This window comes from Leucoraja erinacea, chromosome 20 (assembly GCF_028641065.1).
Source record: "Leucoraja erinacea ecotype New England chromosome 20, Leri_hhj_1, whole genome shotgun sequence".
In the NCBI taxonomy this organism is placed as follows: Eukaryota; Metazoa; Chordata; class Chondrichthyes; order Rajiformes; family Rajidae; genus Leucoraja; species Leucoraja erinaceus.
In genome coordinates this window covers 7,720,441-7,744,108 of record NC_073396.1, presented here as the reverse complement: position 1 = coordinate 7,744,108, position 23,668 = coordinate 7,720,441, and the positions used below count along the sequence as shown (strand labels likewise).

The 23,668-nt window shown below is 44.7% G+C and overlaps 1 protein-coding gene across 4 annotated transcripts in view; it reads left to right on the top strand.

The window, feature by feature from the left end:
• Positions 1–23,113, top strand: part of pemt (phosphatidylethanolamine N-methyltransferase) — an 85,032-nt gene extending 61,919 nt beyond the window's left edge. For 3 of the 4 annotated variants that reach the window (XM_055651133.1, XM_055651136.1, XM_055651135.1), the window contains exons 5-7: positions 944–1,055; positions 10,138–10,212; positions 13,989–14,766. In XM_055651133.1, coding sequence (XP_055507108.1) covers positions 944–1,055; positions 10,138–10,212; positions 13,989–14,043 — 242 coding nt within the window. In that variant the 3' untranslated portion in view covers positions 14,044–14,766. Of the gene's footprint in view, positions 1–943; positions 1,056–10,137; positions 10,213–13,988; positions 14,767–22,730 lie in introns of those variants that run through there. The other variant, XM_055651134.1, reaches the window with a different exon arrangement.
• Positions 23,114–23,668: the final 555 nt, after the last annotated feature.

Sequence of the window (23,668 nt, the reverse complement as noted above, 5' to 3'; positions counted from 1 at the left end):
TTTAATGTGGGAGTTTTCTTTCCCAACCATAATGAAAGTCCTGTTTCGTGATAATTTTTTTCACACCAGCACATAAAACAAACTAGATATGGCAGTTTTAAATTATACCATTTTATATATGGACTTGAATGAATGATTGAATGAATGAATGGATGGATGGATGAATGAATGAATGATTGAATGAATGGATGAATGAATGAATGAATGAATGCTGCAGTATTGCCGCATGTACCTAGGTACAGTGAAATGTTTTGTGCTGCGTACAACCTCGCCAGTACACAAGAATCGCCACGTGTTGGCGCCGACCAAGTTACAAAAGTACCGAAGACAGACACAAAATGGCGGACCAACTCAGCGGGACAGGCAGCATCTCCGGAGGGAAGGAGCGGGCGACGTTTCGGGTCGAGACCCTTCTTCAGACCTTCTCTCCGGAAACATTGCCTGTCCCGCTGAGTTGCTCCAGCATTTTGCGTCTTATCTTCGGTTTAAACCGGCATCTGCAGTTCCTTCCTGCACATTGCAAATGTACCGAAAGGTCCTATCTACTGCCTGCCACCGACTATGGCAGCGGGGCCCCGCTCCGCTTTCCACCCCCCCCCCCCCCCCTATGGCCCCCCTTTGTTCCCCCCCCCCCCCCCCCCCCCCCGACGCCGGCTTCCCCCCCTGTTCCCCCTTTGTTCCTCCCCCCCCCCCCCCCCCCCCACGCTGGGTTCCCTTTGTTTCTTGGCGACCCCCCCCCAATTCCCACTTTGTTATCTGTGGCCCACCACACCCCTATGCTGGGTCCCCTATTGTTCTCAGCGGCCCCCTCACGCCGTGTCCCACCTTTGCCCTTGCCGGGCCCACCAGGCTGGCCCTCTGTCGTGGGTCCACAGCGGGCCGGATTTAGATAGGGCTGTGGTGAAGAAGTGAATTGCACTGATTATATCCACACTCTTCACAGGAGACTACTTTGGAGTTTTGATGGAAGCCAAGGTGCTGACATTTCCATTCAACGTTATGGAGAACCCTATGTACTGGGGCAGTACGCTAATCTACTTGGGCTGGGCTATCATGTAAGTATATAAATGTAAATCCGCAATGTATTCCCTCAGTTTCTTGCTTTCTGCTCCCCAGTCTATTTCATTTCTTACTTTTCTTCAGATCTGCCGTAAAATCACCTTGTGGTAAGTTATGGATGCTGTTTTGACTGCTCCCCATCCGGCACGGTGGCGCAGCGGTAGAGTTGCTGCTTTACAGCGCTTGCAGTGCCAGAGACCCGGGTTCGCTCTCGACTATGGGTGCTGTCTGTACGGACATTCCCCCCGTGACCTGCAATTGACTCTTTCTCCGAAATTTTCAGTTCCCTCTCACACTCCTAATGCATATACGTTTATAGATTAATTGGCTTGGTATATGTGTAAATTGTCTCTAGTGTGTGTTAATGTGGGGGGGGTCATTGGTCAATAGACAATAGGCAATAGGTGCAGGAGTAGGCCATTCGGCCCTTCGAGCCAGCATCGCCATGTGATCATGGCTGATCATCCCCAATCAGTACCCCGTTCCTGCCTACTCCCCATATCCCCCGTGCTATCTTTAAGAGCCCTATCTAGCTCTTTCTTGAAAGTATCCAAAGAACCCGCCTCCACCGCTCTCTGAGGCAGAGAATTCCATACACTCACAACTCTCTGTGAGAAAGCGTGTTTCCTCGTCTCCATTCTAAATGGCTTACCCCTTATACTTAAACTGTGACCCCTGGTTCTGGTCTCCCCTCTATGGTCAGTGCAGACTCGGTGGGCCAAAGGGCCTGATTCCGCGCTGTATCTCTAAACTAAACTAAACTAATGTCCTTTGCCTACTCTATTGGTTGGACTGAAGGACCTTTAGACTTTAGACTGTAGAGATGGCCTGTTCCCAGGCTCTGTGGCACTTTGAAATGAAATATATTAGAATGACAGCTGACTGGTTAGCACGCAACAAAAGCTTTTCACTGCACCCCGGTGCATGAGACAATAAACTAAACTAAATGAATTGCATTGTGCAGTTGCACAGGTGACATAGAAAGCACTATTGAGAATTCATGTAAAGATGACTGTTGGATAGTCTGGAGTTGGGCTGAAGGGCCTGTTTTCATGTTTTCTGACTCTACAAAATGAAATATGGTAAAATTAGTGTAAAGTTGTCTGTTTGTTACTCAGTATAGACGGGCTGAAGGGCCTGTTCACGCTCTATAACTCTTTAAAATAAAAAATATACATGGAATTAGTAAATATGGCTGTCTGATATTCAGCAAAGACGGGCTTTAAGATTTAAGAATAAGGAGTAAGCCAATTAAAACAGAGACGAGGAAACACTTTTCCTCACAGAGAGTTGTGAATCTGTGGAATCCTCTGCCTCAGAGAGCGGTGGAGGCTGGTTCTCTGGATGCTTTCAAGAGAGAGCTAGGTAGGGCTCTTAAAAATAGTGGAGTCAGGGGATATAGGGAGAAGGCAGGAACGGGGTACTGATTGGGGATGATCAGCCATGATCACATTGAATGGCGGTGCTGGCTCGAAGGGCCGAATGGCCTACTCTTGCACCTATTGTCTATTGTTTATTGAAGGGCTTATTCCCAAACTCTATCACTTGTTAAAATGACATATGAAATTAGTGCAAAGACGGCTGTAGGATGGTCTGAAGATCTTAGACTGAAGGGCCTGTTTCCATCCTCCATGACTATGAAATGAAAGATGATAGAATTGGTGTATAGATGGCTGTTTGATGATCTGATGGACTTCAACTGAAGGGCCTATTTCCATGCAGTCTCTCACTACCGGGCAGCTCCTGGAAGCATTGTAGCTTCACCTAGTTCTCTCTAGCTGCATCAGAGATCAAAACAGCGCTTCAGAGGTCTGGTATTCTGCGAATATTGTGGCCTGTGCACTTGAGAATTTGTGTAGTCACTTGGCAACAAGATTGTCCATTTAAAAAAAATATCAGAAAAATTAACAAACACCATCATAAAACCATAAGACAGTGGATCAGAATCGGGCAATTCTGCCCATCGAGTCCACTCTGCCATTTCAATCATGGCTGATCTATCTTTCCCTCTCAAACCCCATTTATTCTCCTGCCTTCCCCCTATATCCTCGTGGTACACTTCCTAATCAAGAACCATTCAATATCTAGAGCATGCACCACCACATTTTCCACACCAGCGTATGTCAGTCCCCAACTGGAATTCCCACTGGTCAATATCCCTCACTGACACTGGCTACTGCCTTACAGCGACAGAGATCCCGGTTCAATCCCGACTACGGGTTCTGTCTGTATGGAGTTTGCGTGTTCTCTCCGTGACCTGCATGAGTTTTCTCCAAGATCTTCGGTTTCTTCCCACACTCCAAGTACGCGCAGGTTTGTAGGTTAATTGACTTCTCCCTAGTGCGTGTAGGGTAGTGTTAATGTGTGGGGATCGCTGGTCGGCACGGACTCGATGGGCCAAAGGGCCTGTTGCCGCGCTGTATCTCTAAACTAAACTAACATGATCAATTGGATCTAAATTTGTTCTTAATGTCAAAGTAATGACCAGTCCGTACAACAGTTGCTTGTTTCAGTTGCTGAGGTTATTGAATCCTTGTACTCCACTACTATATATATCACTCCCAAAAATCACTACCATGATAATAATAATAATAATATTTATATATAGCACTTTTAAACAAAATCACTTTGAACCAAAGTGCTTTACAGAGATTGATCAAATTAATTGAATAGATTAAATGTCACAAATTCATACAAAATAAAAAAAAGAAAAAGGAAAATGAAAAAGACACAGAACAGTACACTATAGAAATCAACAAGAAACGTCCCCCCACAGCAGAATTCACTGTGAGGGAAGGCACTGAAAATATCCATGAAGATTGAAGCAGTACCCTGTTAACTCAGGGACACTGGTCTCTGTCACCTTTACGTCAATAGAGTTGCAAATGATTGCAGTCTAGTTAAATTAGATTGATCCGATGTACGTGACTCTTTGTATGGTCGTTAAAAACAAAGCCATCAAAAAAGTATATCTTGTTCAAATGGTCTGCCCAAAAACACACATTTAAAAGCAGAGATTTATATAATTTTTTTACTTTAACATTGCCGACTTGTAAAGCAAGATCATTCAGGGCAGGATATCAACCTGCCATTCTTCACATAGACAAGTAATGCCCCCGTCCCACTTAGGAAACCTGAACGGAAACCTCTGGAGACTTTGCGCCCCACCCAAGGTTTGCGCCCCACCGTACGGAAACCTTGGGAGGGGCGCAAAGTCTCCAGAGGTTTCAGTTCAGGTTTCCTAAGTGGGACAGGGGCATTACATACAAACTTCAAGTCTCAGATCCATTGACAAGTCTGCTGTTTCGCTGAACACCTTCACCTAGGCCTACCTGATCTCCCGGTTGCTAAACACTTTAACTCCACCTCCCATTCCCACACTGACCTTTCTGTCCTGGGCCTCCTCCACTGTCAGAGTGAGGCCACATGCCAATTGGAGGAACAGCACCTCATATTTCGCTTTGGGCAACTTACAACCCAGCGGAATGAATTAGATTTCTCTAACCAAGTAACCCTTGCTTTCCCTCTCTCTCCGTCCCTCCCCCACCCGAGTTCTCTGACCAGTTTCACTCTGACTTGTATGCCTCGATGTCACCTTCCCCTCAGCCAACAATGAACCGTTCTACATGTCCTTGAGCATCGTCTGCTTTGATCTGTCGTTTTCACACCTTCCCCTTCCATATCTCGAGTCTCCCTCTCCCCTGACTCTCAGTCAGAAGTAGGGTCTCGACCCGAAGCGTCAGCCATTCCAGGAATGCCGCCTGTCCCGCTGAGTTACTCCAGCATTTTAGACATAGAAACATAGAAATTAGGTGCAGGAGTAGGCCATTCGGCCCTTCGAGCCTGCACCGCCATTTAATATGATCATGGCTGATCATCCAACTCAGTATCCCGTACCTGCCTTCTCTCCATACCCCCTGATCCCCTTAGCCACAAGGGCCACATCTAACTCCCTCTTAAATATAGCCAATGAACTGGCCTCAACTACCCTCTGTGGCAGAAAGTTCCAGAGATTCACCACTCTCTGTGTGAAAAAAGTTCTCCTCATCTCGGTTTTAAAGGATTTCCCCCTTATCCTTAAGCTGTGACCCCTTGTCCTGGACTTCCCCAACATCGGGAACAATCTTCCTGCATCTAGCCTGTCCAACCCCTTAAGAATTTTGTAAGTTTCTATAAGATCCCTCTCTCAATCTCCTAAATTCTAGAGAGTAGGGTCTCGACCCTATCGTCAGCCTTTCCAGGATAAGCCTGTCCGCTGACATCCCAGGAATAGTTTGCGTCTATCTTTTAGAGTATAGGAGCTGGGAGGCCATGTTACAGTTGTATAAGATGTCGATGAGACCATGTTTAGAGCATTTGGTGGAGAGGATCTAGACTCGAGAGTATTATGTTCAGTTTTGGTCACCCTGGTATGGGAAAGATGTTGTCAAGCTGGAAAGTGTGCAGCGAAGATTTACAAGGATGTTGCCAGGACTCAAGGGCCTGCGCTATAGGGAGAGGTTGAGCAGGCTAGGACTCTATTCCTTTGAGCGGAGGAGGATGAGGGATGATCTTAGAGAGCTGTACAAAAATCATCAGGGGGATAGATTGTGTAAAAGCCAAAAATAATCGAATCAAGACCCCGTGGACATAGGTTTAAGATGAGGGGAGAAAGATTTAATGGGAACCTGAGGGGTAACTTTTTCACACAAAGGTTGGAGGGTGTATGGAACGAGCTGCCGGAGGAGATATTTGAAGCAGGTGCTATCACAATATTTAAGTAACATTTACACAGGCACATGGATAGGATGGGTTGGAGGGATTTGGGTCAAATGCAGGCAGGTGGGACATGTAGATGGGACATGTTGGCCAAGGTCAGCTTTGAACCCTGGTCTCTGGCGCTGTGAGGCCACAGGTCTACCGCCGTGCCACTGTGCCGCTCAGAGAAAAACAATATCATTCTGGAGCAAATTCATAGAAGAAGCCAATTTGTTCCTCATTCTGTGAGGCTCCATCCCATACTCCCTCGAAGACCTGTGTGTTGGAAGGAACTGCAGATGCAGGTTTAAACCAAAGATAGGCACAAAATGCTGGAGTAACTCATCGGAACAGGCAGCATCTCTGGAGAGAAGGAACGGGTGACGTTTCGGCGTGAGACCCCTTTTCAGACTGAAACGTCGCCCATTCCTTCTCTCCAGAGATGCTGCCTGTCCCACAGCGGTGCAGTGGTAGAGTTGCTGCCTCACAGCACCAGGGACCCGAGTTCGATCCCCACCATGGGTGCTGTCTTTAAGGAGTTTGTACGTTCTCCCCGTGACCTGCCTGGGTTTTCTCCGAGATCTTCGGTTTCCTCCCACACTCCAAAGACGTACGGGTATGTAGGTTAGTTGACTTGGTGTATGTGTAAATTGTTCCTAGTGTGTGTAGGATAGTGTTAGTGTGCGGGGATCGCTAGTCCTCAGGAATGAGTGGGTTATCATACGATGAGCGTTTGACGGCACTGGGTCTCTACTCAGTGGAGTTTAGAAGGATGAGGGGGTACCTCATTGAAACTTGCCGAATAGCGATTGGCTTGGATAGAGTGGATGTGGAGAGGATGTATTCAGTCGTGGGAGAGTCTAAGCCTCAGAATAAAAGGACGTTCCTTAAGAAAGGAGATGAGGAGGAATTTCTTTAGTCGGGGACTGGAATTCATTGCCACAAATGACTGTGGAGGCCAAGTCAATGGACATTTGAAAGGCAAAGATTGACCGATTCTTGATTGATCAGGGTCAGGGTTATCAGGAGAAGGCGGGAGAATGGAGTTGAGAGGGCAAGATAGATCAGACATGATTGAATGGCAGAGTAGACTTGATAGGTAGACTGGCCCAATTCTGCTCCTTATCATCTTATGTGCTGAAGTATTTTTGACACAGTGAAGGATTTTATCCCAAATCAATGGTATTGTCATTTGGGTTGATCATTTGAGGCTGATTTTGTTGTGTTTTGCTCAGCATCTTTATTGATCGTTCATTATTGTTCTAAACGTGATGTGCTTTGATGTCGAGTATGTGTGTCTCATTTTATACTGGCTGCTTCACAGACAGTACTTCCAGTTCTCTGTGGAGTTAATGAAGTTGTAACTGAACGCAGACATATTATTCCACTCCTCGTCAGCTGAACAAGTGGTGATGAATTAGTGTTTTAATTATCCTCATTATCTAGGATAATTGTCAATTTTAACCTGGTGCTGATGTGAAAAAAATCCCCACCAGTCTGCTCGCGAACTTTACAGTCTGTCCCATCATATTCACCCTATTCTCCACACACATAATTAAACATTGAGTACCAACCACCTAATAGACCACAGTGTTTTTGAGATGGAATTAGTTTTCTTGGACCGGCATTCCAAATAATTATCATACATTGAATATTCATGGGTAACGAACAGTCTCTAATAACTTCTTAAGATTAATATTTGAAAAACAATCTGTTCGAAACAATCAGTTTTTGTGGTTTGGTTGCATTGTATATCCTTATTGTCATATTCCTGAGTACTCACATACCCAGAGGAAACAAAAAAACATTGCTCAACCAGTGTCCATTCAGTGTGTAGTAAAAATAAATAGAAATAAAAATACATATATCATGAACAAATTAACACTCTACTCTCTACTAAACATCAACAGGCGTTCCGATCGGCAGCGGCACGACAGTGGCTCTGCTGCAGTGTGTCCAGGTTGCCATGCTGAGCCAGGTCATTGTTAGTTTAGTTTAGTCTAGAGATACTGCACGGAAACAGGCCCTTCAGCCCATCGACTCCATGCCGTCCCACGATTGCCACGTACATCCTACACACACTAGGGACAATGAACCTACAAACCTCTCCGTCTTCAAACACGTCCGAGACACTACATCTTGAAAATATTAGACTTGTCTTGGCAGAAAAAGCAGATCATTCTACCAAGACATGGACAACCTTCACCGAATTTTTACAACGGTAGTATGGCTCAGCATAACTTTGGATTTAAATCCAACTATGGGTTGGGTGAGGTGGGTGGGGGGGGGGATGAAAGGCAGGTATGTCACCACTTGTTTCTATGATTCCAAAAAACGACGAATGGAGACCAACTCGTTATGAATTGGTCTGATTTATCCATTAGGAGGAATCGCATTTCCTCAAGATGACACAGATGTTCTTTTCTTTTTTTTCTTCTTTTCTTTCTTTCTTTTACCCACTCTTTGGCTACGCAACTCGGGGTCTTATCTTTGCACCTCTCACTTTTTCTCTCTCTTGCTCTTTCCCTTTTCTATTCCTCTATTTTTAAGTTAAAAAGTTAAAATTGAAGCTGTCCATTAACTGTATCATTTTATATGCCGATTGTGCTACATTTGCTTCTAATAAATTAAAAATTAAGGTCTTTGGCCTGCAAGAGGAAACCGGAGCTCCCAGAGAAAACCCACGCAGGTCACGGAGAGAACGTACAAACTCCGTACAGGCAGCACCTGCAGGCAGGGTCGAACCCGGGTTTCTTGCGCTGTAAAGGGCCTGTCCCACACAAGCGATTTTAGGCGTCTAAAGGCGACTAGGCTGACGCCAGCCACATGGTTGCCGGGGTGTCGCCTGCATGGTCGTGAGTAGTCCCCTCAGTCACCCAAAGAGTCGTAGCGTCTTTCTGATCGCCGCTGGATTTTCAACATGTTCAAAAATATTCGGAGAAAGTCAGGGACAGTGGGTTTGACGCCAATGAGCGTAGCTTGACTTCTCCTGACGTAGATGCTGTCGTAGTTGTCGTCAGGTTAACATAGGTTGTCGACGGTGCTGACTTCGTTTTTTTTTTTGTTGGTAAAGTAATGATTCTATTACAAATTTTATGTCGAAGGGGTGTCCAGTCACTGATTTTTCAGCGATCTGCTATGACTATGACTATGACAGTCGCGACGGCAGTCGCCTAAAAATCGCCTAAGTGGGACAGGCCCTTGTGGCAGCAACTCTACCGCTGTGCCACCGTGCCACCCCTCCCCACATTTTGCAATTTCTGACTATAATTAATGTGGGATTGATCCTGACTCCTGGTACTGATAGTGTGGAGCTTGCTAATCTTCCCTGTGCCTACTTAAGCATCTTCAAGGTACAGTCAAAAGCTTTTTTGTTGTATGCTGTTCAGTCAACGAAGACTATATGTGATTACAATCTAGCCGTCCACAGTGTACAGGTGTCGGATAAAAGGAATAAGAAGATAAAGTCAAGTAAAGTCCGATTAAAGGTAGTCCGAGGGTCTCCAATGAGGTAGAAGGTGGGTCAGGACAGCTCTCCAGTTGGTGATTGGATGGTTCAGTTGCTTGAAAACAGCTGGGAAGAGTTGGTACGTTCTCCCTGTGACCTGTGTGGGTTTTCTCCAGGTGCTCAGGTTTCATCCCACATTCCACAGACGTACAGGTTTGTAGGTTAATCCGCTTTGGTAAAATTGTAAATTGGCCCTAGCGTGTGTGGGATAGTGTTCATGTGCGGGGATCGCTGGTCGGCGTGGACTCAGTGGGCCGAAGGGCCTGTTTCAATGCTGTATCCCTGAACTAAACTAAGCTAACCAATTTGCAAATCCTTCTTGCATTTTAGATTTTAAAACAGCAATATTTCTGAAACACAAATTGATCAAGCCGCAAGTGGCTAAAATAGCTTGTAAAAATGGATGTTTCCTGTATCAGGGTTTATCACGTAATATCCATTACTTTTATGGTGGCGCAGCGGTAGAGTTGCTGCCTTACAGCGAATGAAGCGCCGGAGACCTGGGTTCGATCCTGACCACGGGTGCTGTCTGTACGGAGTTTGTATGTTCTCCCCGTGACCTGCGTGGGTTTTCTCCGAGATCTTCGGTTTCCTCCCTGTTTCCGCGCTGTATCTCCAAACTAAACTACACGAAAAAGCTTGTCAACTGTGAAAAGGCTGATGTTGTCTCATGAATTACTCTGTTTTAGTGGTGGATGGCTGAACTGTTTTTAGGAAACCGTTTTTATTACCCACTTACTTTCAGAGAACGATTGGGATTTTGAAGGTGATGAATTCAGCATTCATATATATTCCTTTTGATTAACGTTATTTTCCCTTGTGCCAATAAACAGGAATGCTAGTCCAACTGGACTGGTCCTTACTGCCTGGGTAGCAGCTGTGTACAAAGTGGCAATCCTGTTTGAAAGGTATGTATCACAGCATCCACTTTAAATGAATCTTCATAGCTGACCATTTACAAATGTACAACTGAATGAAATATTCCTCTATTGGACAAAAATGCTGGAGAAACTCAGCGGGTGTGGAGCGAAGGAAATAGGCAAAGTTTCGGGTCATTACCCTTCTTCAGGTTTCGACCCGAAACGTTGCCTATTTCCCTCGCTCCACAGATGCTGCCTCACCCGCTGAGTTTCTCCAGCATTTCAAGTTCAAGTTCAAGTGAGTTTATTGTCATGTGTCCCTGTATAGGACAATGCAATTCTTGCTTTGCTTCAGCACACAGAACATAGTAGGCATTTACTACAAAACAGATAAGTGTGTCCATATACCATAATATAAATATATATACACACATGAATACATTTTTGTCTACCTTCAATTTTCCAGCATCTGCAGTTCCTTCTTAAACAAAATATCCCTCCAGTTTTGTTTATTTGTCACGTGCACCGAGGTTACGATGAAAATCTTTCTCGTTGCGTGCGATCCAGTCAGCGGAAAGACCGTACATGATTACAATCGAGCTGTCCACAGTGTTCAGATACAGGATAAAGGCGGCAGCTCCACCTCTTCGGCCCCGTGGGGGCCCTTGTTCCCCCCCCCCCCCCCACTCCTCTATTGTGCATGAGAGCACATAAGTGCCTGGAGATCCCACAATTTAAAAAGTTGTGAGTCTGGGGAATTCTCTGCCTCAGAGGGCGGTGGAGGTCGGTTCTCTGGATACTTTCAAGGGAGAGCTAGATAGGGCTCTTAAAGATAGTGGAGTCAGGGGATATGCGTATAAGGCAGGAACGGAGTGCTGATTGGGGATGATCAGCCATGATCACATTGAATGGCGGTGCTGGATCGAATGGCCTACTCCCGCACCTATTGTCTATTGTCTATCTTGTTGTCTTATCATTAGGACTCCAATTATCTCAGCTTTTACGTTGCAGAGTGTTGTTAACGGAAGCTAGACACAAAGTACCGGAGGAACTCAAGGGGTCAGGCACCATCTATGGAGAGAAAGGGTAGTTGGCATTTCTCGTTGGGACCTTGAAGGGATCCAGCCCAAATTGTCAGCCATCTTTCTCCTCCAGAGTTGCTGCCTGACCCCTTGAGTTCCTCCGGCACTTTGTGTCTGTCTTTGGTGTAAACCACCATCTGCAGTTCTTTGTTTCGACATTTTGTTGAACAGAAGAGACAACGTATTAACTCTAGTTGGAGTTATTCAACATGACCACCTATCACCAGCTATCCTACCCAATCTAACTAGCTCTTTTAGACATATCCAAAATGTGGACATTAAAAAATATAACAGGTCAATGTAAACAAATTTAGAAAACTATAGTTTTCCTGAGTGTTTTGGTTAGGTTTTACAGATAGACAATGGCTCACCCAAGTCCACACTGACCGTCGATTGCACTAGTTTACACTAGTTTAGTTTAGTTAAGAGATACAGAATGGTAACAGGCCCTTCGGCCCACCGAGTCCATGCCGACCCCTATCACTATCCTGCATGCCAGGGCCAATTTACAATTTTTACCGAATCCAATTAACCTACAAACCTGAACGTCTGTGGAGTGTGGGAGGGACCCGGAGCACCAGGAAAAGACCTACGCGGTCACAGGGAGAACGGACAAACTCTGTGCAGACTGCGCCCGTAGTGAGGATCGAACCAGTGTCTCTGGCGCTGTAAGGCAGCAACCTTACCGCCGCGCCGCCCCTAATTCTACCTCTATGTTGCCCCACTTTTCCATTTCGTTGTCTCTTAAGAGATAAAGTCAATAAATTGAATACAATTTCTCATCCGCACTCTACACACAAGGGGCAACTTATAAAGGTCAATTAAAGTCTTTGGAATATGGAAGGAAGCTAGAGCACCCAGAGGAAACCCACATGGTCCACACAGACAGCACCCGAGGTCAGGATCGAACCCGGGTCTCTGGCGCTGTGAGGTAGCAGTTTTATTTTGTGACGGCACTCTGGGAGTTAATCTTCTCAGGTCAACTCCCTTGTTGTCAGAGTTGGACCCTCGTTTTGTCTGAAAACATCCTCACAAGATTGAAAAATAGTTTCTCCAGTGTCTGAGAGAGATCTATTTAAAGTTCACAGAGGGACCATGATTCCAAAAATAACCACTGCTTTCAGCAGAAGGAGAGGGAAAAGCATTCTAAAGAAAATGTGTCATCTTCTATATTCTATGGTTATACATCGCTGCTCAGACTTGTCAAAGAAATGGAAATTTAAAAAATCTATGAATTCAAAACCAATTTTGGTGAAGGCATGAGATATCGTATTATAAAAGTGATGATTGTTTTTCCAAAGATAGACACAAAATGCTGGAGTAACTCAGCGAGGACAGGCAGCGTCTCTGGATAGAAGGGATGGGTGACGTTTTGGGTCGAGACCCTTCTTCAGACTGAATCAGGGGAGAGGGAAATACGATTTTTCACCTGTTCAATGAATTTTGCCTTTTTCAAGATTCAATTTAATTGTCATTTGGACCCCTTGAGGTCCAAACGAAATGCCGTTTCTGCAGCCATACATCACAAACAAATAGACCCAAGACACAACATAATTTACATAAACATCCATCACATCGCTGTGATGGAAGGCCAAAAAAACTGGCAAGGGATGCTACCATAAGATATAGGAGTAGAATTGGGCCATTCGGCCCATCGAGCCTGCTCCACCATTTGATCATGGCTGATCCATACCAGGCACTATCTTAGTCATTTATATATGTATTTATAGTCATTGAGTGAAACAGTGTGGAAACAGGCCATTCGGCCCAACTTGCCCGCACCAGCTACACTAGTCCCACCATCCCGCGTTTGGTACATATCCCTCCAAACCTGTCCCATCCATGTACCTATCTAACTGTTTCTTAAATGTTTTGAGTCCTTGCCTCAACTACCTTCTCTGGCAGCTTGTTCCATACACCCACCACCCTTTGTGTGAAAAAATTACCTCTCAGATTCCTATTAAATCATTTCTCCTTAAACCTATGTACTCTGGTCCTCGATTCATCTACTCTGGGCAAGAGACACTGTGAGTCTATTCCTCACATGATTTTATGCACCTCTGTAAGATCATCCCTCATCCTCCTGCACTCCAAGGAATTGATTCCCGGCCTACTCAACCTCTCCCGACAGCTCAGTCCCTGTAGCCCTGGCAACATCCTCGTAAATCTTTTCTGAACCCATTCAAGCTTGACAACATGGTGCCCAGAACTGAACACAATACTATAAATACAGCCTCACCAAAGTCTTATACAACTGCAACATGACCTCCCAACTTCTCTACTCAATACTCTCACTGATGAAGGCCAATGTGCCAAAAGCATTTTTCACCACCCCATCTACCTGCAACTCCACCTTCAAGCCAGTGAATCAGTGGAATTCTTTGCCACAGAAGGCTGTGGAAGCCGTCAGTGGATATTTTTAAGGCAGAGATAGACAGATAGATTCTTGATTCGTACAAGTGCCAGAGGTTATGGGGATGAGGCAGGAGAAAGGGGTTGGGAGGGAGAGATAGATCAGCCATGGTTGAATGGTGGAGTAGACTTGATGGGCCGAATGGCCTAATGCTACCATCACATGATCTTATGACCATGCATCTGACCTCGTAGATGCATACCTATTAATATCTGGCCACGTTCAATATTTGGAGCTATAGAACAGTATTTTCAGTTATATGCCTTATTCTTATTGTTACTCTATTTGATCAGAATATGTGAAACCCTTTTTCTTTCTTATAATGTCAGGCCATTCACAGAGGAAGTATATCGTCAAAAAGAAAAGAACATGAAGAGCAAGTGAATAACTGGGACACTTTGTCAAGTGGATGTTATCTTAAATAGGCGACGGGCCGCTTGTTTTGATTCAGTTTTGGAAATTCGCAGTGATTTTTCTGAATGTATTCTGGTATTGAGTAACTATTAATTATTTTTTATCAAAGTAGTACCTTGGCAATTATGCCACTTGTCGTTAATTAAATTTCCACTGCCAGATGTGAAAATCATTTTTTTTAAATCCTTTTCTTCTCGTGATTCCTTGTAATTTACGGAGAGATAGTAACGATGGCTTTTTCGTGTTTGAGAATGAAGTAAAAAAACACTGCATCGTTCACCATGATGTGCAAAGATAGAATAAGCCACAGGGTGTTTGGTCTATTAACTCACGAACTGGTTATTAAACCAAAATTATCAAATCATGTCATTTGTATCCAGTAAACCAATAACTTCAAAGTAGGTCATTTTGTATTGTTATGTCCATGATAAATTTGTAAAAAAACATTCTTGTAATGCCAACCATGTTGTATTAATTTCTTCTGAATGTGGTGCTGTTTTCACACCAGGTAATATAATCTGTAAGAATTATTATTATTACTTTTTATTATAACGGTTTATAGGCAGCTGGGGAGTCACCCTCCAATAACACTGGATTTGCCGTTTTCGTGAATCATTCAACTAATGTTGCAGAGAATTGTAATGTGAATCCCGACTGGATGTAGTAAACTATAAAAAGATTAATTTGCTTAAACTGTGTTGTTTTCTTCAGTAGAATCCGACACCTCAGCAGACACTAGGCATCACGGTGCGGAGAAGATTCACGAGGGTGTAGCCAGGAGTGAGCTACAGGGAGAGGTTGAGCAGGCTCGGAGCGTGCACCTCTTTAACATCACCCCTCATCCTCCTATTCCTTGGTGCGCAGGAGGATGAGGGGCATTATAGATCTTATCAGAGGTGCACAAAAACATGAGAGGAATACCTCAGGTAATTTTCGAGATTCGAGAACCAGAGGACATAGGTTTAAGGTAAGGAGTGGGAGGGAAATATTTACTGGGAACCTGAAGGGTAACTTTTTTACACAAAGGGTGGTGGGTGTATGGAACGAGCTGCTGGAGGAGGTAGTTGCGACAGGCACTATCACAATGTTTATGAAACATTTAGACAGGTACATGGATAGGATGGGTTCAAGGGATTTGGGCCAAGTCAAGTCAAGTTTATTTGTCACATACACATACGAGATGTGCAGTGAAATGAAAGGCAAATACAGGCAGGTGGGACTAGTGTAGATGGGGAATGTTGGTCGGAATGGGCACATTGGCCTGAGGGATTTGTTTCCACACTGTATCTTTATGAATCTATCACTTTGTTCAATAAAATCATCCACCTAGCATTTATGGATATGAAAGGTTGAGAGGGATATGAGCTGAACGTGGGCAGGTGGGGCTAGCATAGGTGGGGCACCTTGGGTGGCAATGGGCAAGTTGGGCCGAAGGGCCTGTTTCCACGCCGAGTGACCCCGTGATTCCACGACTCCATTATTAATCTTTTATTCGCAACCACTTGCATTCTTAATACTTAAATATTATGCAGACATGCTCGGTGTAGAAGTATTTCAAAAACAAAATAAAGTGTTTAGATGGCAAAAGCAAATTTCAAATAACGCCATTTTAAATTTAGAATACACATTGCATTCCATAGATAAGAAGTATTGCATTACATTGTGTTACATGTCTTAGACACTTCAAAGGAAGTTTGTGCACTCAATTCTCTGTCCATTTCCTAGTCTTGATCTCAGATAGATTGAGAATAGGAAGATTAAAGTTGGGTTCAAACCATTTTGCAAAGAACTTCTGATTTCTCCATGGATACATATGTTGGACCATGCTGGAGTGATATGAATGAGAGGGAAGGGGAGTCAGTCTACCCTATGACAGAAGGAGGAGGAGTTGTACAGTTTGATAGCCACAGGGAAGAAGGATCTCTTGTGGCGTTCTGTGCTGCACCTTGGTGGAACCAGTCTGTTGTCTGAGATGTATTTCAATACATCTCCTCTACTGAGGGCGGTCACGGTGGCACAGCAGTAGAGTTGCAGCCTTAACGCCCTGTCCCACTTAGGAAACCTGAACGGAAACCTCTGCAGACTTTGCGCCCCACCCAAGGTTTCCGTGCCGTTCCCGGAGGTTTTTGTCAGTCTCCCTAATGGTGGAAGGTGGTTTCCGCTTCATCTATGTTCCGGCGATTATTTCAAAAAATTCAAAACCGGCCTCGACGAAAAATAGGTTGCCGTTTTAAAAACCGGTAATTTTTTTTGTCAAAGCCGGTTGCGATGCTAGTTGAAGGTGGTTGCCGGAGGTTGCAGGTAGAGGAAGGTAAGACCTCCCTGGTGGAATGAAACTGGGCCAGAGACCCCGGTTCGATCCTGATCACGGGTGCTGTCTTTACAGAGTTTGTACGTTCTCCCAGTGACCTGCGTGGGTTTTCTCCGAGAATGTCTGTTTCCTCCCACAATCCAAAGACGTACTGGTTTTGAACAAATTGTCCCTAGTGTAGGACGGTGTTGATGTGCAGGGATCGCTGGTCGTTGTGGACTCGGTGGGCCAAAGGGGCTGTATCGCTAAACTAAACAAAACAAAACGCTGAGGAATTCTGCACTGTACAGTATTTTTAAAGGCCAAATCTTGTTTTTTCTTGCCTTATTTGCTGATATATACTTTGCAACTACTCACAGTTTATAAGACATCTTCTCATGGGAAGTATATAAAACCACTTCATAAAATGATTTAGCAAATCTTTACAGATGGACGAAAGCAAATTGTTTGAATATATAAATTATGACAAAATAACGATTTGGCCTGGGTTATTAAAACTGTATATCTCTCTGTTGGTCTTGCTTGAGGTGATATTGATACAAATCTTTAATAAAGCTGTCATATTGGAAATATTTCACAAAATCACAAGTGCTTAAGTTAACCCCTCCGTAATCTTTGAGAGCAGGACGGTAATGTTAAATAGTTGCAGAAGTTGCTAATAAGTTTATCAATTCCTTGTGATGCAGACTCACGGCAAATCAAATATTCGGATTGAATGATGATTTTTCAGCCTGTCGTTCATTGCCGTCATTACCGTGAAAGTACTAACTGAGAACAACGATCATGACGTGGCGATACTTGATAAAGGGTGCAGAGAAGATTTGCAGAGAGGAGGTTGCCAGGACTTGAGGTCCTGAGCTACAGGGAGAGGTGGAGCAGGCTCACACACTCCTCCTTGGAGAGCAGGAGGATGAAGGTGATCTTGTAGAGATGGTGTACAAAATCATGAGAGGAATACATCGGGTGGATGCGCGGAGTCACTTGCCCAGAGTTAGGGAATTGGGAACCAAAGGGATGTAGGTTTATGGTAGTTGAGGCCAGTTCATTTGCTATATTTAAGAGGGAGTTAGATGTGGCCCTTGTGGCCAAGGGGATCAGAGGGTATGGAGAGAAGGCAGGTACGGGATACTGAGTTGGATGATCAGCCATGATCATATTGAATGGCGGTGCAGGCTCGAAGGGCCGAATGGCCTACTCCTGCACCTAATTTCTATGTTTCTATGGTGATTGGGGAAAGATTTAAGAGGAACCTGAGGGTTAACTTTTTCATGGAGTCATAGAGTGACCTGGTGAGGGGTGGGTAAAGATATGAAGTAGGTAGATCCCTTTTATCTTATTTTACTTTCTTCTATCTTCTGTTCTCTATTTTTCTCCATTTTTCCTTTGATTTTCTTTTTATCTCTTCTTCACGTTTTACGTTTCTACGGGTCTGTCTCGATCACTCTTTCACGCACTTACTATCCTATTTAACTCTCTCTACTTTCCTTCTTTTTAAGGTTTAAAATCAGAAGTGGTACAGGAAATGTATGATGTTATTTTTGACTTATATCGCTGTAATGTACATTACTTCTAATAAATAAAATATATATATTTTTTAAACTTTTTCATGGAGTCATAGAGTGATACAGTGTGGAAACAGGCCCTTCAGCCCAACTTGCCCACACCGGCCAATATGTCCCAGCTACACTAGTCCCACCTGCCCGCGTTTGGTCCATATCCCTTTAATCCTGTCATATCCATGTAACGGTCTAACTGTTGCTTAGATGTTGGGATAATCCCTTCGTCAACTACATCCTCTGGCAGCTTGTTCCATAAAACCACCACCCTTTGCGTGAAAAATATCCCCCTGGTTCTTATTAAATATTTTCCCCTTCACCTTAAACCTATGTCCTCTGGTCTCCTCGATTCACCAGCGGCATGAGCATTGACTTCTCCAATTTCAGTAGCCCTCACTGCCTCCTCCCCTTCTCAGCTATCTGGCTCCTCTTCCTTTCTTCTTCTCCCCCCCCCCCCCCCCCCCCCCCCCCCCCCCCAAATGGAAACAGAAACATAGAAAATAGGTGCAGGAGTAGGCCATTCGGCCCTTCGAGCCTGCACCGCCATTCAATACGATCATGGCTGATCATCCAACTCAGTATCCTGTACCTGCCTTCTCTCCATACCTCCTGATCCCTTTAGCCACAAGGGCCACATCTAACTCCCTCTTAAATATAGCCAATGAACTGGCCTCAACTACCTTCTGTGGCAGAGATTTCCTCAGATTCACTACTCTCTGTGTGAAAAATGTTTTTCTCATCTCGGTCCTAAAAGATTTCCTCCCTTATCCTTAAACTGTGACCCCTTGTTCTGGACTTCCCCAACATCGGGAACAATCTTCCTGCATCTAGTCTGTCCAACCCCTTAAGAATTTTGTAAGTTTCTGTAAGATCCCCCCTCAATCTTCTAAATTCTAGCGAGTACAAGCCGAGTCTATCCAGTCTTTCTTCATATGAAAGTCCTGACACCCCAGGAATCAGTCTGGTGAACCTTCTCCGTACTCCCTCTACGGCAAGAATTGTACTCCCTCTACGTACTCCCTCTAAGGGGTCATTAGTAAATTGTGTCCCTCCCGCTCTCCTTGCAAGCAGTGTCAGCTACCCAGCGACAGGTTTGCCTCTGTTCCCATGGATATGCCACTGCGCGCCGTGGAGCAGCGGAGAGCTCAGAGGAGAACAGAGCAAGCGATGGGCCGGCAATGAGAATCAAGACAAATTATCCGCTTACCCTCTCCATAGTCAGAGCTTCGGAAAGACGTCATGAGGTCATGAAGCAAGGCGGTGAGAGAAAAGACAAGGCAGGGCAGAGGGGAATAAGGAAAGAGATAATGGCGTGAAAGGGACTGTAGTGAGCTCAGAAGATAGACACAAAATACTGGAGTAACTCAGTGGGGCAGGCAGCATCACTGGAGGGAAGAACTGCATGACGTTTTGGGTCGAGACCCCTAATTAGCTCATTGTGTTAGGAGTCACTCAGCGGGACAGGCAGCAACAGCTAACAATGGCCTGTTTCCTTTTTCATCATTACTTTTTTGCATATCTTTCATTCATATCTTTCATTTCATTCAAGATTAGAAATCGTTCAGAATTGAACTGAACACACGTCCCGGCATCTGCAAACAATTGCGTCTTGCGCTTCTTGTCCTTGTGCGCGGTGGTGGAAAGATTGGTGGGAACGGGGCCGGGACTTAAATGCTCTTTCCTTGACCCCCCCCCCGTGCCCATCTTGAACACCATAGATAAATCTCATAACCTGCACGTAAATAATAAATTCGGCCGAAGCAAACTTTTGTTTGGATAATTCGCGGTGGAACAGATTATCAATACCGAGGATGAGATGGCGTCTAGTTTATTGTATAAACATTAGTGGAAGGCAGTCTACAAATAATAGCGTTCCATTTGTGAACAATTTTATTTGAAGTGAAATAGAATCTGAGGTGGCTCAATGGCGCAGCTGGTAAAGCCGCTGCCTCACAACACGAGAGACCCGGGTTCGATCCTGACCTCGGGTGCTGTCTGTGTGGAGTTTGCACGACGGCCCTGTGACCACATGGGCTTCCTCTCACTTCCCAAAAACATGCAGGGTTGTAGGTTAATTGGCCTCAGTAAATTGCCCCTAGAGTGTAAAGGGCCTGTCCCACTTACGTGACTTTTTCAGAGACTGCCGGCACCCGTCATAGGTCGTTGCAGGTCGGCGAAAATGTTCAACATGTTGAAAATCCAGCGGCGACCAGAAAGACGCTACGACTCTTTGGGCGACTGAGGAGACGACTCACGACCATACAGGCGACACCCTGGCGACATGTCGCTCGCAGAAGCCTGTATGGTCGTGAGTAGCCGCCCAAAGAGTCGTACCTTGTTCTGGTTTTCAACATGTTGAAAATTTTCTGCGACCTGCAACGACCTATGACGGGTGCCGGGTGTCGCCGAAAAAGTTGCCGTAAGTGGGACAGGCCCATAAGGCAATGGAAGGGGAAATTGGGATAACGTAGATCTTGTGTTCAGTGGTTAGACATAGAAACATAGAAATTAGGTGCAGGAGTAGGCCATTCGGCCCTTCGAGCCTGCACCGCCATTCAATATGATCATGGCTGATCATCCAACTCAGTATCCCGTACCTTGCCTTCTCTCCATACCCCCTGATCCCCTTAGCCACAAGGGCCACATCTAACTCCCTCTTAAATATAGCCAATGAACTGGCCTCAACTACCCTCTGTGGCAGAGAGTTCCAGAGATTCACCACTCTCTGTGTGAAAAAAGTTCTTCTCATCTCGGTTTAATAATTTCCCCCTTATCCTTAAGCTGTGACCCCTTGTCCTGGACTTCCCTAACATCGGGAACAATCTTCCTGCATCTAGCCTGTCCAACCCCTTAAGAATTTTGTACGTTTCTATAAGATCCCCTCTCAATCTGCTAAATTCTAGAGAGTATAAACCAAGTCTATCCAGTCTTTCTTCATAAGACAGTCCTGACATCCCAGGAATCAGTCTGGTGAACCGTCTCTGCACTCCCTCTATGGCAATAATCCTTCCTCAGATTTGGAGACCAAAACTGTACGCAATACTCCAGGTGTGGTCTCACCAAGACCCTGTACAACTGCAGTAGTATGGGCTTGGTGGGTGGAAGTGGACATTTCCGTGTTACAATTAAAACTAAAATGTAGAATTATTGCTACCAGGAATTGAAACACCCGGATATCAGCCGCGGGTGTTGGAAACCTTTGTCGAAGTTGTGCGTTCAATTAAATAACTAATGAGACACTCCGCAATAAAATCACCGCCACCACTTAGCACTTACCTCTTTCCTTTCAAATACCTTGAAAATGTCAATGCCTATTTTTGGGACCAGCTACAAAAACAATCACTACATTTCTAGGCTGTAGAGCATCACAAATTAATTCATTGCTAAGAAGACTTGTACCTGGTGTGAAAAAACAATTTCCCCAAACACACACATATTCTTTTCTAATTCAATGCTGCTCTTTAAAGTACCTAAATATAATGGCAATAGTATATTGGCGCATAAGATTAGTATATGGGTACACAACACCACTGTTGTGGGACGTGCCACTGATGAGGATGAGTCAGAGTACAGAAGTGAGATTGACCGATTGACCAGATGGTGCCAGCACAATAACCTGGCCCTCAACACCAGCAAAATCAAGGAACTGATTGTGGACTTTGGAAGGGGAAGGATGGGGACCCACAGTCCCGTTTATATCAATGGGCCGATGGTGGAAAGGGTCAAGATCTTCAAATTCCTGGGCGTGCATATTTCCGAAGATCTCTCCTGGTCCCAGAACACTGATGCAATTATAAAGAAAGCACATCAGCTCCTCTACTTCCTGAGAAGATTACGGAGAGTCGGTATGTCAAGGAGGACTCTCTCAAACTTCTACCGGTGCACAGTAGAGAGCATGCTGACCGGTTGCATCGTGGCTTGGTTGAGCGCCCAGGAGCGGAAAGCCTGCAAAAAGTTGTAAACACTGCCCAGTCCATCATCGGCTCTGACCTCCTTACCATCGAGGGGATCTATCGCAGTCGCTGCCTCAAAAAGGAAGGCAACATCATCAAGGACCCACACCATCCTGGCTACACACTCATCTCTCCGCTGCCTTCCGGTAGAAGGTACAGGAGCCTGAAATCTGCAACATCCAGGTTCAGGAATAGCTGCTTCCCCACAGCCATCAGACTATTAAACACAACTTCAAACAAACTATGAACTATAACAGTCTATTGCACTTTTTCTGTTTATTCATGTGCGTATATATATATTTATGGTATATGGACACACTGATCTGTTCTGTATTTATGCCTACAATATTCTGTTGTGCTGCAGCAAGCAAGAATTTCATTGTCCTATCTGGGACACATGACAATAAACTCTCTTGACTTGACTCTTGATATTTATCAGTTCATGGTGGAAGCAGAAGTATTAGTTTTGTACACAGATACCGGGCGGAACCAGGCCCTTCGGCCCACCGAATCCGCGCCGATCAGCGACCCCCGCACAATTTCACCAAGCCAATTAACCTACGAATTAACCTGTACGTCTTTGGAGTGCGGGAGGAAACCGGAGAACCCGGAGAAAACCCACTTGGTCGCAGGGAGGACATACAAATTCCGCACACACTGCGCCCATGGTCAGGATCGAACCCGGCGCTGTAAGACAGTCGCGCCATCGTGCCCTGTACCAGCATAGATACCAAGATAGAATGTGAATTATTTTGGATGATCAGTCCTTTCACTCTTTCATCCTCTCCACCCAAATTAAATCCATTATGTTTGTGTACTCTATCTCGTCATTTATAGATTGATTGAATGAAACATGGAAACAGCCGCTTCAAGCTGATCGAGTCCACACAGACAATCGATCACCTTCACATCAACTCCCTCCACAGATCATTTTACAGGGGCCAGTTAACCTACAAGACCGCATATGGGCTAATAACGGGGAAAAAAGTTTATACTCTAATTCTGGAAGAACGCTCCTATACTAACAATAAATATGTGGATTTCAAATATGTTCGAAACACTACACCTGGAAGATATGAGACTCCTCCTTGCAGGCAAAGCAGACCACTTCCAAAAGACGTGGTCTGCATTTATTGATTTACTACATGTATAAGGTGCAACAGTAATTTAAAAAATAAACGGTGCCAGGATCTGGTATTGGGGGATAAAAAATATGAAGTTGGTAGATCCCTTTTTGTGTGGTTTTTCATAAGAGAGCAATTGTTTATCTCTCTTTCTTTTACAGGGTCTTAACTTTCTTCTCTAACTCTTTCTCTGATGGGCTTTTTTTTCAACTCTTTCTCACTTTCTTTACTTCCTTTATATCTATCTTTCTTAAAGCTAAAAAAATGAAGGGGTCCAACAAATGTAATAAGATATATGTGGCTTGTACCACTGTAACTGATTGTACTTCTAATAAAAAAAAATTTTTTTAAACCTGCATACGTTTGGGATTTGGGAGGAAACTGGAGAACCTGGAGAAAACCCACGCGGTCACAGCTTAAACGTGCAAACTCCAAATGGAAAGCACCCGAGGTCAGGATTGAATCTCCATCTCTGGCGCAGTGAGGGAGCAGCTGCCACACCGCGATGCCTCGTGGTTCATAGAGTGGTTCATATAAAATAGATATATATCCACTTTTGTTTTGATGAGGCCACATCAATCTATTAGGCAATTTTTTTGTAAAAAATCATCTGCAATTCATAAGTTCATAAGTTACAGAAGCAGAATTAGG